This window comes from Scaptodrosophila lebanonensis, unplaced genomic scaffold (assembly GCF_003285725.1).
Source record: "Scaptodrosophila lebanonensis strain 11010-0011.00,11010-0021.00 unplaced genomic scaffold, SlebRS2 tig00000089-arrow-pilon, whole genome shotgun sequence".
Lineage (NCBI taxonomy): Eukaryota > Metazoa > Arthropoda > Insecta > Diptera > Drosophilidae > Scaptodrosophila > Scaptodrosophila lebanonensis.
The window spans coordinates 17,420-35,978 of record NW_022060565.1 but is presented as its reverse complement, the minus strand read 5'-3'; the positions used below and the strand labels follow the sequence as shown (position 1 = coordinate 35,978).

The window sequence follows — 18,559 nt, the reverse complement described above, 5'->3', positions numbered from 1 at the left end:
GCCATAAATTTTCATTGGTAGAAAATTTCACACGATTTTATTATTATTTGCCGCAGTCTGATAAACATTTCTGTTGTTGTTATTGTTGCTGTTGTTGTTGTTGGTTATTGTTTGCACTAAACATTCGCACAGTATTTTGTTATTGTTTGTAATTTGTGTATATGGATCGATTTAAAGTTCGGGGCGCGCTAACTGCCTTTATGGTGTTACGCACGCGTCTCTTTCGCTTTGGTAATATGCACGACTACGTTTATGAATGTGTGTGTGTATATATATACATATATGTATGTATATAAACAAATTCACTTTCACTTATTTGACCAACTGTTGATGAAGATGGCGATAATGATGACGATGCCGATGACGATGCCGATGACAATGACGAAGGCACAGCGTCTCGCTCTCTGTCGGCACTTGGGCTGGGTTCATGGGCCAGTGTTTAGTTCCTGGCAGGCAGATAGGCGGCAATCAGATCGGCGCTGACTAGCTCACTCACTCGCCGACTGACTAAGTAACACTAACCGATCTGTATCGTTTATATAGAGTGCACATGCTATGTTTTTTTTATCGCATCTGCCGGCAAACTGTGCGTTGGCGTTGATGTTGTTGTTGATGTTGTTGCTGATGTTGTTGCTGACGTTATGGTCGGATTTAATTATGAGAAAATAGGCTTTGTCGTTGTTGTTGGCTTTCACCTGAGCATCGGCTCCAATTTGTGACAGCCGCTTTACGTTTTGATTGATGACTGGCTTTGCGCTTGATTGATTGATTGGCTCACTGTCTGCCTGCCTGAGAGAGACATAAAGAAAGAGAGAAAATAAATAAAATTGCATGCCAAGATTGCTGAATGTTGGGGGCGTGGTCAGACATAGCAAAATATTTTTGCAATTTCTGTGAGCAAAGTAAAGCCCGAAAAGAACGTTCGTTACTCAAAAGCCGCACACAATTTATGTTAATTATCAAAAAGAATATGTATCAGGCATTTTAGCTCGAAAATAAATTCTTCGTAACTTTGTCAAAAACCGACTTAAGTTCAATCTTCTGCAATGATTCACAGGTCGCGTTGATAACAGGTATTTGTCCATTATTCCGGAAGTTCTTGACAATAGACGTACAAAGTATGTATCTATAAAATTAATCACTTCTTGGGTTGAAAATAAAAAGCTATGTTCAATTCTTGAGCGCTATTTGAAAAAAGCTGTCAAAGTCAATTTAAGTGCGTTTGTTTGTCCGGCTGTCTGCCTAGATCTCTGTTACCACTAGAACTAGCGACACCAAACTTTGTGTGAGTTTTCTTCTGGCATTTGTGCAGATTACGTTCCTACTTCTTGGTTTGAAAATAAGAAACTATGCTCCATTTTCGAGCGCTATTTGAAAAAAGCTGTTAAAGTCAATTTAAGTGCGTTTGTTTGTCCGTCTGTCTGCCTAGATCTCTGTTGCTATTAGAACTAGCGAGATCAAACTTTGTCTGAGTATTCTTCTGGCATTTGTGCAGATTAAGTTCAGCCAAAGTTCTTTATATTCCTACTATATATTTAGCTGTCGAGGTTGCAAAAAAAGCCCACTGTGCAGCCTCTGTAGGTGTATGCAGGCCGGAAATGCAATTGCATTGATGCCGCCTCTGTTGTTGTTGCTATTCCTGTTGCTGCTGAAAAAGCCATCTAACTATGCGTCTACGTCAATGTGTCTGCGAATAAAGTTGTATAATAGGCCAGACATAGGCAGGCCGTCATTTGATTGCCCATAAAAGTTGGCATTGACAGGATGTGCGCCAAACATACAAGTACTGAGCGGGTAGCGATATTCGTACGGTGGGAGCATAAGAGAGAGGGGATTCTTCAGTGATTCGAGGAAAAGTGCGGCGTTGAACTCTTGCCAAATCATTTGAGCTCTAGAGCTATTCTATTCCATTTCAAAGCCATTTTATGGGCCATGAAGCATTAAAAACTCCAACAAGCTTACACGCACATAACAATAAAATGTGCGTCTATTTTACGTTGACATGTAGGTCAGCAGCAGACTGAGCAGGCTGAGACCGCAGCCGCTTACAATAAGCCACATTGTCGTCGCTGTCACCAGCACCGTGTTTGAGGTTTGTTGACATTTGGCCAATTTCCAAAGAGATTGATGTGTAAATTGTGCGCTGTTGCACTCAAGATTCATGTATATATGTACACACAAATGCGATCGTGTACAAAAGTAACCGAAAGCCCACGCCGCGAAACGAAAGTGAAAACAAATCTCATGACCACAGGCATGCTAAGCAGCTGGCAGTTGATCATCAAAAGAAAATATTGTTATTGATTGATAATTTGATGTTGACTTTCGACAGCGAACACCATGCCATGATGCTAACTAAAAACGAAGATGAAGATGCCGGCAACGACACCGACACTGACTACCTCAACTGTACGCGTATGTGTGTGTGTGTGTGACTCGAAAGTTGGCTTTTCAATTAGCACCAAGTTAGCAGCACACAAATTATTATTTAATTAGCCACAGCAAATGGTGTTATTGCTGTGTGTGTGTTTTGTGTGCAGTCTGCAACATTGGCAAATGCTTAAGGCATTGCGAATTGTAGGTGCGAGGCAAATACTCGTATGCCTTCTGCTGGTTTGCACATAAGCACAGAGCACATACGATGCGATACGAGATGAACAAGCAAGCTCGAAAACAGTTGCAAAATGGACGAGGAGGAGAAGTCTTTGAAAAGCTAACCACATTTGTCTAGGTACGGAGCGTACCTTTATTTCCCAGAAAAAGTCTGTAAGTCTTAAACAGGGTAGAGCAATTTTTGAAGAGCAGGGGATTGAAATCTCAAAACGAAGAAATTGTAAACCTTTCTTGGTCTCCCTTCTGATGTTGTTGACTGTTGTAAAGTGAAAAAAGGAAGATTACATCCTTTTAAAATAAGTCATTCAGTACAGTAGCCAATGCAAATCAATAGGTACTGCCTTCTCCTAAATATAAGGATTAAATCATTATTTTTATCTATCACTATCTCTTACATATAAATATTTTAAACTGCTGTTTATTTTATTTATTCTTCTTCCCTCCCAGGAAAAATTCCGCATAACTCAGAAAAGGAAGAGCAATTCAAGAGAAGTGGATTGAAATCTGAAAACGAAGAAATTGCAAACCTTTCTTGGCTTGTTGTTGACTATTGTAAAGCGAAAAAATGAAGATGAAATATAACATTCAGAACATTAGCAAATGCAGATCAGAATAGGCACCTTCTTTTCCTATATATAAGGACTAAAGCCTTATTTATTTATTTTAATCTTTCACCATCTCTTACATATAAACATTTCAAATTGTTGTATATTTTAATTATTCATCCTCCCGCCCGGAACTTTCGGGTGTATCAAAATAGTACAATTTTAAGAAAGAACGTTTTGCCTTTATCCCAAAAAAATGTCCGCATACCTCAGAAAAGGAAGAGCAATTCAAGAGAAGTGGATTGAAATCTGAAAAGAAAAAATTGTAAGCCTCTCTTTGTTTCCCTTCTGATGTTGTTGACTGTTGTAAGGTGAAAAAAGGAGGATGAAATATAACATTCAGAACATTAGCCAATGCAGATCAGAATAGGCACCTTCTTCGCCTATATATGTATAAGGACTAAAGCATTATTTATTTATTTTAGTCTTTCACCATCTCTTACATATAAACATAATTTATTTATTCTCTCTCCCTCCCGGAATAATCAAATTTAATGAATGAAAGTTTTTGCCTTCATTCGTCCCACTACGATAATTCTATCAGCATCAGACGAAAAGTGTAAGTTAAGCACAATCCGCGCTCATTAAGAAGAACAGCTGCGATTTGGAAGCGGACAGTGAAAAAATAAGACACCTTAATAACCGTTAAGCCCATTAGGGCCTGCTGCTCTTTCCGTTGGCTGGTGTTCACCCACTGACACTTGGCAATGAGAGTGACGCGTCACTGATGGGATTGTCGCGCATGCCGCTGGGAAAGCCAAGCCAAGCAAAAATGGAAAGTACCAAAAAAAAAAAAAAAAAAAAAAAATACTCGTATATCGTATATACTTATAATAAAAAGCGTACCAAAGAGTGACTTCTAAAGCGGCTTTCGCATGGCATTGGCTTCTACGGGTATAAGTATATTGCGGTGTCACCTTGCCTGACTTTTCTTTGCACTTTCAAATAGATTAACCCAATTTGAACGGTGCAAACGCTTTCAGCTTCTCATTTTCACATTTGCGGCTAATTCTGCTCATTAAATGGCAACTATGCGGTGCCTCTAATATGCAAGTCGGTCTCAGTCGGGCCAAGTGGTGAAAATTAAATGAGAACCGCCATGGGAAAGCGTCAGCAGACAAGAGAAATGAAATAAAACCGTGCCAAAGAAAAGCGCAACGTGCTGCTATTGCTTCAGTTGCTGTTGTTGCTGTTGTTGTAATAAATATTGCCTGCTGCTGGCATATTGGCAAAACCAGTACAACAACTAGACTGTTTGATGTGTGCATAAAGGAACCCACACATATAGTGTAAATACACATACTTGTAGTCTCATTGGTCATTGCACAATGGCCACGAAATAAGAGTCCCCTTTGTTTTAGATCGTTGCAGATTTGAGCAATCAATTGATTTGCCAAACAATCGAAGCTTTGTGTGTATACTCGCAGTATGTGCGTGTGCTATATTATGCCAAAACATACGCAATGTTTGTAATTTTTATGGCAACAACAACCACAACAACAACAGCAACAAATGCCACTTGCAATACAAAAGACTTAGGCAACGAACTTGCTGCCCAACTAAGCCAACCGAAGCTAATTTTTTAGCTTTTGCTATTGCTATCTCTGGCGCTGCCGGTGCTGCTGCCGCTGCCGCTGCCACTACCGCCATCGTCGCTGGCGCGCAGCCAAATTTCCTTAGCCAATTTTCGCATGTTTACAACAACAACAACAGCAACCACCACATCAAAAGTAACACATAAACAATTTCCTGTTTGTTATGTTTTCGGACGGACACAAGAAAAAGGGAGGAAGCCAAAAAAATATAAATAGCTGAGTCAGACACAGACTAGTCCAATAGTGCACAGTGGTTTCAAATTTATATTAAACTTGAGAAAAAATGCTCCCAGAATATGGAATGCATAAGTGTGATTATCCCGATAGATAGATAAAAAGATATTTTATTATTAATCTCTTTAATCGGACGGCTATATTCTGATGCTAATGCTAAATTTAAAAAAGTCCCTCCAAAAGTTTTCTTTAATAAATAGATACCATTGAGATCTTACTACTGCCAATAAACAAATTGTATTTTAAAAAGCAACTAAGCTAATATCCTAGTAAAATATCAATATGGGAAATATTTTACATTTATAATTACTATTTCTTTTCCTTTTTTTAAGAAAATTGTATGTTAATTTATAACAATTTGTCTGGTGGCATTAGGAAATAATAATAATTAATAAATATTATTATGTTTCGAAAATATTAATAGAAACTCAGCAACGAATTTCTAAAGAATATAATAACAGTATTTTTTCTAGAAACACGACAAATAACGATCCAAGCACATTTAGCCAGAACCTTAAATAGATCTATCAAAAACTTATAAAGATGAAATAGGGTATCACTATCCATGAGTGCAGGTTTAAAAGTTGTAAAGAACAAATAAACATTTTATTGGAATATTGACTATGTAGACTGAAGACATAGAACATGAGCAGTAATCACATCCAGCCAGCAAATAAGGCAGGCAACATTCATACCATCAGAGATAGAAGATACCAGACCAACACTCTCTAATTAGGCCCTTCCGAAGTAGGAAAATACTAGTTTCCAATAAAATTTTGTCTTGTATTACTTATTTAGTATTACCTTTTCAATTTACCCAACAAGCTGTAGTGCATCTGGCACTACAATATTTTATTGTAGAAATATTCATATTCAATAATAACCCAACATAACTCGTTTAATTTCGGCCAAGCTATGTATTTGTATATCTGTAACCACTGTGGCATGTTTTTAAAAGCCAGCGAAGCATAAAATATCCGCCGTAGCCAGTTGTAATGTTTTCGATTTTGTTTTGGTCGGTTTTTTCGTTAGTGCTTCTGTAAAAATGAGCTGCTTCTATTTTCTTTTTGTTTCATATATTTCCTCTATACTCTATACTCTAATTTTCCCCCCCCAAGAATTTCCAAATGGCAACGGTCTCATTACTATGCATTGCATGCATCTGGGAAGCCCATCACAATGTGCCATAAATCAACGACGATGGAAGCCTCAGACAACGGTAAAGTGCAACAAGCGCCAAGTGAAATAGCAACAGCAACAATTATGTACACGTAAGGCATATATAAACAAATGTACAAGTATATAGTATGTATGTGACATACTTCAGCTGCCCCCAATGATCAACGTCCAGCGCGGATAAAGGGCTTTGCTTGCAACAGCTCTTGTCCCCAATTCGGCAGACAGTTTCCCGAATTGAAACCTGGTAGAGACAGATGGCTAGAACATCTTCAACAGTCCAACAAACGCAAGCCAAAGATCTTCAGGTGGAGATGTTTGCAGTCCGTGCGTGCCTGACCATCGAAAGCTTTCATGGCAAATACTATACGCAAAAAAAAAATTAACTGCACATATCTGGAAATATACTTTTCCAGTAGATTAACATATATTTGAAGTTTCCTTGAACAAAGCAAAGACTTCGCCTAATTATGCTCATAGAGAACATATCTTGAATTTCGTGCTTAAATCAACACGAAACAGTTACAAAAGAATGGGCAGCTCTCGGAACTTCCTATACCAAGAAAAAATTTATGACACCCCTGTGCATAAAACTGACTTGGGAAGTTCAGTCCGAAGTAACAAAAAGACAATGTTACCTCATTTTGAAGGCATGGGAGTAGCCGTGCCTGAGAACTCATGTATCTCTCACAGTTTTAGTTTCTCTTGCACACTTAAAAATGGACATCCAAATTCTAAGCGTAATACTTTTGTTAATTGCGATTTTCTAAAGCCTGACTGAAGCAGGCACGAGTAGATTTTGTACTTAAAATTAGAATTGCTATTAAATATGAAGTTATTTCTTGAGTTAATTGGCTAAAATTATGGGAGCTATTATAAAAAGAACCGAAAAAGAAGACTTCTTTTACAGCTAACCCTAGTTATTCGACTGAGATTCTTGCATTTATATCATTCATGTACCAATTTATATATTTTTATTATATTATAGCAATGAGGCCAATTCTTAATCAAATCATATCATCATATGTAAAAACTCTATCATTTTCAAATATCCGTGTCTTATTCAAAAAAAATTTGGAACCCACAGTTTGTATAAGCAAGTGAAGTAAATAAACGGGTTCTTCTTGGTTTACAACGAACTTCGTAACACTTTTTGGCATTTCTTCAGAATACTCAAAGAACTGGCAACAATTTTAGGAAATCAGATAAAGAAACGAAAGTATAAGAGTGACAACAAAGTGCACAACAAATAAAAAAGACAGAGCGTAGTAGAACGATTTTTAATTTAAATCAAACTAAAAATGTTTTTTAAAATGATTAGAAAGTTATTTTCCAAACTTTTTTGTTAATATGTTTTTTTTTAATATATTTCCAATAATGCTAGCTAAGAAACTGATTAAATACTGTACGTGACGAACATACATTTTACTTCTGAAAATATTCGAATGAAGTATTGAAAATATCAAAGATATTTAAAATATCAACTACAAAGAACCTAAAATCCGAGTTAGAAAAGGATATATGAGTAATATTTACTATTTTAAGTGTACATTTGTTTAAAATTCTTATAAGAAAGACTTTATATACTATGTATGTATATAAATTTGGACTAATTCTAGTGGAGCTGCAAGAGAGTCGTGAACTCTATCGTTAATTACGATGATTTTAGTTTCCAGTGACTATCCATGGCTTGAGGCGATTTCCAATCAATTTTTTTTATTGAGTTAGCGCAAATCAGTATTAAGCAGCCAAATATTTGTATGCCCAGGCGAACTTGGAGAAGCTTGACAAAATCAAAAAGCACCATATTAAAAATATGAACAATCTTTTAGGCCGTAAACATAGGATCAAATTTCGTTTATTAACAGAAATGAGGGCTAATGGGTTAATGAAGTTGAATGAGATGACCTCATTTTGTAAAAATATAAAAACAACAATTGGAAAAGCTAGAGTCGGGTGCCCCGACGTTGAAATACTCTGTACCTATGTCTATGCGTGTCTGTGTGTGAGCATGTGCGCAGTATAGAGTTGCGGTCAGAGCTAGGGCAGAGATTATATTTATGGCATTCGGGATTCTTTATTAATAAATTCATTTTAGAATTCTGTGTATTCACAAAAGGCATTTTGGAGTAAAGTTTGGTAGCTCTTATAGTTTCCGATATATACTTGTATGTGATTATACGAACAGCATTACGGAAGATAGGGGAGTGGGAGAAATAAAACAAACTTGTATTGCGTACACACATAAGGCAAATGGGTACAAAATCTGGTATATCTGGGGCTAGATTGACTCGTCTTATCATGCTAATCAGGAACATATATACGTTTAGAAGCCTGCCACGCCTCCTTCTGCCTGTTAAATTTTTCACTTTCCACAAACCTTTTCGTACAAAAACAGCCTCTCATTTTCATTTTATTGGTAGGTGTTTGGTTGGTGTTTGGAAAACAGCATAATTTTTGCAAATTTATTTATTTTCTTATTCAATGGATTATCCCTAAATGCAGCGATATTTAGATATATTTGTAAGCTAAGCTGACCCCAGCGATAGGAAAGAGCAATTCATCCGATACAAATTTGTTTATCCGCATTAGTAGTAGGCTTTGAGCTAAAAATTAGTTTTCAAATTTGGAGGTCTACTACATATGAGAAGAGGCTTAAGTTTGGAATTGGAAATCAACAAAGTGGTTCATATATACAGTTAGACGTTCGATAATTTGTAGCTGGGGTTGCCTGAGGTGTACAGTCGTCGGGCCGGTGTCGGAATGTAATGTCCCATGTGGTTAGGGTTCGAGACACGCTACAAGCAAGGAAAAACATAAAGAAACTTCACAAAAACACACATTCCCCTTAAATTTAAGCATTACATAAAAATACTAATATACATGTGAATACACCCAGAGTACACCAGCAATTCAGTAAAATCATACATGGGGTTCTGGCTACGGGTTCGGCGGCTGTACGGCGCCCACAGCATTTTCCATTCAAAAATAATTATTTTGTAATTTCCTAAAATATAGGTTGACAAATTCTCCACAGAAACTGTGACTTCAACTATCGACCAGCACCTTAAGTGTAGTGGTTGAGGATACACTTTGAGTGGAGGATATATGTATAGAACTTTTGTGGTTCAGTGTTCAGCGAGGTATTGAGAAGCTAATGGGAAAGTCAAGATGTCGCGGAGTCGACTCATTCATCTTTCAAAGTGATTCATAATTTCTATGGCTTCGCAGCAAACTGAAATTACTGTGCAAGCCTGCGCTTAGGGTCAGGGTGACAAATGGCTCGGGAAACGGCTGGGAATTTCGAAAGTCTGGCATATTACTTCCATAAAAGTAATGTGTTTATCTTGATTTTCATTCAAGTCGGTGATAATTTATGTACTACTTGAGTATACAAGTATGATGGGCTTTTAAATTATGATATGCAATCAGGCCTATGGGGTCTACTTCAGCCCCCGCCCTTCTCCACACATCTCACCGCAGCTGTAACTTCGGTTGTTGGCCTTGTGGAAAATTGGCCGCCCAGCTTGGGGCGCAGTCATTGGCCGCCGTAAACATAAACGATTTTTGTTGCAGCCAAATTGTCAATTACTGCTAGCAAATTGCTCAAAATCGACAACAGCAGCAACCATTAGGTATTTGACTAAATTAAAACGTGTATTTGTTGTTATTATTGTTGTTGTTGTTGTCGTTGTGATGGTTGGCTGCTGCTGCTTGACATTGAAGGAATTTATGCACTTTAATTGAAATCACTTCAAAGCAATTTTCGTCATAGTGTCAAGCAGTGAGTTGGCGGTGTTGTTGTTGCTATTTGTTTTTAGTTGGCAGTTTTGTTAATTTAAACTTTAAACTATATAAACACACACACACGCACACACACAGACACCATACACACTGATGCATACAACCATCTGAGACTTTGGTTAGCTTTTGTGTCTACAATTCGTGTCAATGTCAGCATGATTTTTCTTGTTATATTTATTTATTTTTTTCAGATTGTTCATATAGGCACAAACGTATGGCTGAGAAGATTAAAGAAGAAGTAGAAGGGAAAACGGTAGCCGTGGAAACGTGTTTCACAATCCATACATAATAGCAGCAAAAAAACAAAAACCAACAACAGCTGCAGCATGTTCCGAAGTCGCCGATGACAAGCAATGCAGGCAAACGAAAGACTTAGGCGACAAACTTGCAGGCCATCAGAAACACTATCAGAAACGAAAAACAAAACATAAAACGGATCATTATGTTTGAGCGCGACCGGCATTTGAATACCCTGACCAAATCAAAACTAAATTCAAAATAATTTGAAACATTTATTAAATAGCTAATAATTATTATAAATTGATAAATAATTGTTAATTTCACTCTTATTTTTAAAAGTAAATTTACTGAAATAAATGACTAGATTGTGATTGCACAATCACAAGCAAATAATAAAATTTAAAAAAAATAATAATAATATTAAATTCAAAATGTAAATTGAAAATATTGTGCTGAGCTAAGATTCTCTATAAAACCTTTAAAACATAAAGCTTTTTCAACTAAAATATACAAGATTTATATAAATTTTAGTATAAATTATTTTAAAGTAAATTTATTTTTTTTCATTATCAAAGTTAACGTTTAGATTTGAACAATAAATGAGCAACCAAAGCAAATAAAATTTAACATAGCTTTCGGTTAACCTGGCGAGAAAAACTCACCTATTCTGTTCAATTTTCCGAAAGATAGACTATTTCATGCTAATCAAGAATATTTTGATCTTTTGAGAACTGCCACGGCTTCCAATTGGTGTTACATATGTACTCATAGAAAGCTTTTTTCCCTTTACATAATGCAGGGTATTCGAATCATCCGGCACGGCAAATAAAATGCAACTCATGCTGTCTCACAATTTCCCTTCACATATGGTTGGCCAAAATGCTTTTGACCTTTAAACAAAAGCTTGCAGCCATTTGAATTAGTTTCGTTTTCGGATTGATTGGCAAGGTTAAAAAATAAAAATCAAGTGCAGTTCAGTGGGTGGCAAAGTAATGGGGAGGGGGCGGTGTGTGGATGACACTAAAATGAGACGTCGGCTGCTGTGTAGTCGTCGTTGTTGCTGGTATTGCTATTGTTATTGTTATTGCTGTTGCTGTTGTCGCTTCTGTCGGGCCACTCAGTTTCACTCCAAAGCGCGTGAAAGTTGCGCTTTACAACAACGCCAATAACAACAACAACAACAACAGCAGCAGCAGCAGCAACGATATGATGACAACGGCGATAACAACAAAAAGGTACAAAAGGCGAAGCCAAGCAATTAATGCATACACAACACAACAAACAAACAAACAAAAAACAGCAACAACTACAAGTATTTGTAAAACGGGAAAAAAGCACAGCACAAAAACAAAACTTAAAAAAAAGATTTGTAGTACGCACTTTTAGTTTATTCATTTCATTTCATTTCATTTATTTTTTGCTTGCCCCAAACTTGCGCAAACTCCAGCGACTTTTATTTTGTGCAACACAACTGCAAGCACACAACATACACTTACATATACTGAGTATGTACATACATGCATGTATGTGTGTGTGTTTGGATGACACTCCAAAATATATTTGGGGACAGCAATCGAATCAATTGCCTGGCTGATAGTCGGGACTGACTTCTTCCCTTTGCATGCGAATTGCAGTCACAAAATAGTCACAAAATCACCAAAAACAAAATAAAATCGCGCGAAATGCCGCTCGCGTAACCGCTAACGTTTGTGGCTGAAGATCAACTAAAGCGGCAGTATCCACTCGACGCTCCAAGCAGCCAACCTAGCCAACCAGCTCGCCAACGCTGCTGGGCGGCCGCCCAAGCAATTGGGAAATGAGCGAACAGCGAGCGCGCTCTGGCCAACATTTGCACAGTGGAGCGCATTCACAAGCCAAGTGGACAAATTTTCCAGCGAATGCTTCCCCGCCCCAATAACGTTTAATATATCAACTAATGTTATTTTATCCTATTCTATTATTCTTTTAATACTTTACTTTACATTAAATTAGATTGTTGTGCAAAGATCTCTCCAATTAGTCACTAAGAGCCGGTTTCTCAACTGGCGACCAGCTTGGCGAAATGTTGGTTCCCCAGTGTCCAGTTTAATTGAGCAGCCAAACGACACCAAAGGCTTTTTCGATAGCCGCTTTAAATCGTTTTTGTGCAACCTATATTTGTTTTCTTCACAGTGGTGCCACCGAATTGGGATATATGATCACAATATTGCGCTGTGTTGGCCAATAATACCATGTAAGTGGCAGGCAGTAAAAGGGGAATAAGCCAATAAAAGGGGAAGCCAGAGTAGCAGTTACCTATCATCCTGTAATGTCTTCTTACAACGCAAAATTTGGACACCCAACACTGCATTCTATATAATCGAATCTGCAGTGCTCTTGGATGTTCTTTCTAAGATTTTCAAGCAGCAACTTCGTAGTTATAAGTAGTTTCTGACTGGCTTTCTAATCAATTTAAAAATTGGGCGATGAAGAAGGTCCCTTAGGAGTATTTTAAGTACGATGTCCAACTTAACAATTTCTACAATTGCAAAAGTTTATTAAACAGAGCAGGTCCTGTATCGTGGAACATTGTAATGTCACATATACTTGTACTATTTGTACCTTAGATGTCAGTTAATCGCAAATTTGTATTTAATAAGTTATATAATGCTTAATAAGTTTATATTTTGGCCAATTGACCTTAAAGCGTTTAAAACTTTTGATTAGAGATATTTAGAAACCTTTGCATATATGGGAAGAACACATTATCTCCTTACTTACAAAATATTATTTCCTTTAACAAGGACATGATGGAATTAAAACTTTACCATCACACTTTGTTCTCATAAAATAATACACTCTATTTAAAGCCAGCTACGACTCTTCTGACATGACAACGGAATATATTTCAAATCTATTGTTGAATTATTCTAAAAACATAATTTGAAAACTTTAAAAGCAGTTAATTGGCACGAACATAATTAATAAGTATAACGTAAACGCAATACATGTGCGTTGAATTTTAAACAAGCTTTCATTTTTAAATGTATAAACTTTTCTATATCATAGCTTTTTTCAACCCTTTCTCGATTTTGTGGAATTGAAAATCGAAACATAAAACTGTCCATTTTCTTTTCCATCAATATAAAAATGCAATATACTTCATACTTTATTCAAAAATGAAAATGGGCTGCATTTTAAATAATAATTGTTGTAAACATTTTTTTTTAAAGCAAGATAATACATGGCTTATTAAGTCAACCCTACTCGTATGGTAAATAATAATTATTCGACCTGCCAAACGGCTGAGCACAACAACATTTTAAAATGTTTTGTAGGCAGACTTGTGAAACTGCTTTTCTACTCGTAGTGATCGTACAAAGTAAAATATAAGGACAAATAAAAATACGTAGCTCGCTAAGGAAATCCAAAACGGGTCCGTATTGGACTCTTGCTCTTCCATTTCTCTAAGAAAACTAGAAAGTATCATGCCTTCCAGATTGTGTTAGTAAAATGGCAGGTGATTTCGAATTAGATTTCGTGACGGCACGTTTCCTCCCGTTATTAAATTTCTAGCGTGCTCCTTCACGTTTTTGAAAAGTTCCTTCACCATATTTAATATTATTTCGTTCTGGTTTATTTCTCGAAAGTAAAAGTAAGAATAGCTTTATGACGACCGTTGTTTTCTGGTGGTGTCCCCTGAAAAGTGATTCCACATCTTTCTTGTCGTTGAAAAAATATGTCTATATTGTCCATTGTCCATATTTCCGAATGCAGTCCACTGTTCGTTTGTTGGTTTGTTGTCGGAGCTGCTATTCATGGCACGTACGATTGGTAAATGCTTGCAAAAAATAAAATAAAAGCGAAAAAGCCAAAGCCGCCGTTGAAGAGGGGAACCCTCTTAGGCGAGTGACCGAAACCTTTCGCCGCTGCTTTGCTGCTGTTGTCGTTCTGTTGTGGTTGTTGTAGTTCACAGAAAGTTCTGATCGACCTACTTTACAACCGCCGCTCGCTTTTGCATGGCTATTGTTTTCGTTTTGCTTTTTTTATTTTTACGCTGCTTGCTCTCCATCGTCTTCCATCATTAATCGTATACAATTTCGTTTGTTCCTCAGTTTGCAGACAGGTATCATTCAATGATAGGCATTAGCCCCCCTCCTCACCCCCCGTCCCTACATTGCCGACCCTAAATACACAGACACAACTACATATGAATTACCTACGTACAAACATACTTCATTCTATCGCTCTCCGCTTAAGGTTAAGAGTACAAAAATACATAAAACTTTGTGTTTACAACAACATCAGCAGCAGCGATGACCCGATCAAGTCTCTATTTCAGTTCGCATGTGACAAATTGTAATTTTTGTTGCTTTTTGGTTTTGAATTTAAACATATATCGTGTTTTTCTTTATAGGCATGTAGTAATTTGTAAAAAAGAAGAGTGAGAAAAAAACGTGTTTCGATTTATGAAATAGGCAACAATTAGAATTAGCATTGCAGACACCGCCATCGTTGGTTGCTTGGCTTGTGTCCATCCTTGAGGCGTAGCCTTAGCCCTCCTGGCCAAAGTCCTCTGTGAATTTGCGCAGCTTTGTCAGGTCCTCCTCATTGACCGTGGGTTTCGTACGTGACAAGGATTTCAGCATGTCGCGCTATTTAAAATGAAATTGCAATAAATAACCGAACATTCAGTGTGATTTAATTGAGTGGACCTACCATTGTTACAGGCGGTTCGAACAGCTTATCGCTTGGTACATCTACCCAGGACATTTCGATAGCCCCTTCATCGCCTGGCGAGCAAGGCACCAGGAGATCATCTACAATTACCTCTCTGTCCTTTGGACAAGGCCCAGAGACTTTCTGTAATAAGAATAAATATAAATGTCTTAGCATATAGGCGATATAATTGAACTCTACAGAATTTGCAATACAGCTTTGAAGCATGAGATATTTTGGAATATTTATTCAATCGATAATAACATATGCATTGAATGTTATCGATCAACATACGCGTACATATACAGCAGAATGTTTAACATTCGAATTACTTATAAAATTCGCTATACTTAAACGGAGCGAAAGGCGAAAAGCATTAGGGATAAAAGACACTCACAGGAAATAATAACAAATACCCTCCCTTATGCAATCTAATAAACCATTTACAAATATTCCCACAAAACTCACCTTGAAGTGCGTAGCCGTCTGCACTTTACGAACGGGCTCCATAAGCGCATCGCGCACCACAATCGAAATATCTGCGCCTGAGTATCTGTAAGAGAAATGGCATCAGCTTACTGTAGTGAAAAGCACGTGTGATTTGGCTTACCCTTCCGTCTTTTCCGCCAGCACCTTGAGATCCGCCTCAGTTAACACGTGCACTGTGTTGCCCAAGTGAATCTTAAACATGACCAGGCGCGCATGCGCTTCCGGCAACGGAATGTAGATGCGCTTCTCGAAACGTCTGCGAATGGCTGAGTCGAGAACCCAGGGTATGTTGGTGGCGCCTAGCACAAGAATGCCGTCGGTGTCATGACCCACGCCCTGCATCTGCACCAAAAATTCGGTCTTTATGCGACGGACACTATCGTTCTCATTGTCAGAACGCGCAGAACACATCGAATCGATTTCATCAATGAATATAATTGACGGCTTATGCTGGCGTGCCAGCTCAAAAAGATTCTTGACCAGCTTTTCAGATTCACCTAACCATTTGGACATCAGATCAGAGCTGGATACTGAAAAGAATGTCGACCTGTTTGCTTCGGTTGCCACGGCCTTGGCCAAATACGATTTGCCTGTACCGGGTGGTCCGAACAACAGAATGCCTTTCCACGGTATGCGCTTGCCCGTAAAGAGCTGGGGAAATTTAATAGGCAGTATGACGGCTTCTTTCAATGCCTCTTTGGCCGCATCCAGACCAGCTACATCGGACCACTGAACTTGGGGCTTCTCAATAACAATGGCATCTTCAAGCTTGCTCTGCAGTTTCTTTTTCTCCGGATCATCACCGTCCTCATCATCACTGTCGCTCTTTTTGTCCTTGTCATCCTTGGAGCTGGACTCACCACCCTCCTTGACTGGTTTCTTCTTACCCTTCTTTAAATATTCCTTGAGTTTTTCTGCACGATCCAAATACTGCAAGCATTTGGCACGAATTGAATCTTTCGCTTTCTCGCCCTGCGCCTCATCTGTAAATACCAAAGAGAACCTCGATTAATGAACGGGTGCTATTGACGATCAGCAGTGGGCGTAACTCACACTTGATGGTATGCAGAAAATATTCGACGCCATGCTCGTAAAGACGTAACGCCTCTTCGTAATTCTTGTTGCGGTCCTCCTCAGTGGCTTTCGTAACCAAATCGATGGCCTTTTGTAGTGTGGTACCGGCAGCCATGTTGCGTGTTCTGCTAAATATACATATGGAATACGAATGTATTAGAAGAAAATGCCTGGACGCTGCGCGCTTTGCTAATGGACACTAAGCTGACGTCACTTCGGACTATATAGTCCGACATTTATTGATTTTAAATGAATTCACCAAAAGTCCAGCCTTTGAAAGGATGTGTCTCTAGATAATGCGATAACAATTTATATAGTCAAGCACAAACACGAGTCCTTTAGACACACACATAGAGAAAATGGGAATTCGTATGACTAATGCTGCATTGATACAAACAATTGAATGACGAACGCGGCGCGGAGCGACGGTTGACAATAGGTTTATATATCATTATAGCCATTTACTCACGTTTACGTTGGCTTAACAATTGAAATTTCACTTAATATAACTATCGTACTACTGAGGGTTATTTAATAATGATCACTAAACAAAATAAAATCTACTGTTTCGCCAAATTCAATGCGTATGACGGACTTGTTTTTTTTTAGGTGTCAATTACGAGCAGGTGGCAGCTCTGGCAAAACCTTGCCACTTACCTAAATTCAGATACTGACAGCTGATCGGCAAAGCTGCCAGTCAGCTGAAACCACTAAGCAGCTCAATAACAAAATCAGCGGAACAACGTTACCAACTGAAATTATATAAACGTTTAATTAGTTGAGGAACGTTGTATATGCTGCCAAAATGGTTGACTCAGAGGACATTCCGAAATCAAAGCCTGAGGAGCAGTGCTCTCAATTAAATATAAAGGAGAAAGAATTGGACATGTACCGAGACACATTCGTTCGCTATATGGGTAAAGTTTAAAAGTTTTTAAACGTCCCAGGCCGTGACTCACACACTCATGATCTCACCAATGATCATTTACGTCTTCAACAGGCTACAGTAATGAACTTGGCGAGGCTTTTCGGCCTCTAATCTCCAGGTCATTAGTAGGCGCATCATATGGTATTGCTATTGGTTATGTCTGCTTGGATGCTTTCGACAAAAGTTTGCGCCATCAAATATCTGGTGCCAGCAATCGCGATGTGGCGCTCATAGGAGGAGATGTGTTCACCTGGCAAATGTTTGCTTCTGTTATAATACCAGGCCTTGTCATTAATCGGTATGTCTTCAGAAGCTCCTATTATATTAATCTCACACTTAGACATTTTATCTTACAGTGTTACAGCGACGAGTAGATCGCTGCTGAAAAATGCACCCCCATTAGCGCTAAAAACGTTGCCAACTATCCTCGGATTGGTCACAATACCGTTTATAGTGCATCCCATTGATAATTTGGTAGATCAAGTTATGGATGCCACATTCCGTAAAATCCTGCGGTAATCTTATGTGAACCATAGGTCCAGCAATGGCTTTCAAATATGCTTCCAGTAAGGGAAAACTCGCTGCGCTCAGTGCTCTTTAGATTTTTGTATATGACTTAGTTCTTAGTAGACGAAATTTACAAGTATTTTAGGAACATTGTAATCTGTAAAATCTAAGGCCCGTTTCTTCAATGTTTGATCCGACTCCTTCCCGAATTTAAGTAATCGTTATATTTAAGCTTTTATCTCAGACCTAGGTATGAAAAAAATGCTAATAGTAAAATTTCCCATATAAAGCAGCGGTTTCAAAACGATAAATTGTATGGGAAACTTTATTTTGAGACAAGTTTAAGTTATTGAGGTATGGAATAAATGTCGGGCATTGAGGAAATAGCCCTTAAATACGCATAAGAATACTGATAGAACGGCAATTGCTCGCTCTTATGCAATTCTGGTCTAACCGAACACATTTTAGTTGTAAACTACATAAATTTGGTTAAAGCTTTAATATGTACATACAATAAATACGTACATCGATATTAAACAACATACCTTGTTCCTTTAAGGTTTTTTTCCAGAATTTATTAACTCAGTCGGTTTTAA

General features: G+C 37.9%; 3 protein-coding genes across 4 annotated transcripts; 1 reads left to right on the top strand and 2 right to left on the bottom strand.

The window, feature by feature from the left end:
- Nucleotides 1-3: 3 nt before the first annotated feature.
- LOC115626775 lies at nt 4-11,815 on the bottom strand. The gene is made up of 2 exons (XM_030522239.1): nt 11,764-11,815; nt 4-789 (listed from the first exon to the last, which is right to left on the bottom strand). The coding sequence occupies exons 1-2, from the start codon at nt 11,784-11,786 to the stop codon at nt 489-491; spliced, it is 324 nt and encodes a 107-aa protein (XP_030378099.1). The 5' UTR covers nt 11,787-11,815; the 3' UTR covers nt 4-488.
- Nucleotides 11,816-14,532: 2,717 nt separating this feature from the next.
- On the bottom strand, nt 14,533-17,131 carry LOC115626773 (vacuolar protein sorting-associated protein 4B). 2 transcript variants are annotated; one of them, XM_030522235.1, is made up of 6 exons: nt 16,998-17,131; nt 16,508-16,653; nt 15,576-16,437; nt 15,434-15,518; nt 14,966-15,109; nt 14,533-14,901 (listed from the first exon to the last, which is right to left on the bottom strand). In XM_030522235.1, exons 2-6 carry the CDS (start codon nt 16,641-16,643, stop codon nt 14,800-14,802), a joined length of 1,329 nt encoding a protein of 442 aa, XP_030378095.1. In that variant the 5' UTR covers nt 16,644-16,653; nt 16,998-17,131; the 3' UTR covers nt 14,533-14,799. The 2 variants fall into 2 exon arrangements, with proteins under 2 accessions (XP_030378095.1, XP_030378096.1); XM_030522236.1 differs by having other exon boundaries at nt 16,508-16,656; nt 16,998-17,106.
- A 126-nt stretch (nt 17,132-17,257) lies between these two features.
- On the top strand, nt 17,258-18,478 carry LOC115626862 (mitochondrial fission process protein 1). Its single transcript, XM_030522369.1, has 3 exons — nt 17,258-17,445; nt 17,529-17,754; nt 17,813-18,478. Exons 1-3 carry the CDS (start codon nt 17,334-17,336, stop codon nt 17,973-17,975), a joined length of 501 nt encoding a protein of 166 aa, XP_030378229.1. The 5' UTR covers nt 17,258-17,333; the 3' UTR covers nt 17,976-18,478.
- The last annotated feature ends 81 nt before the right edge of the window (nt 18,479-18,559 follow it).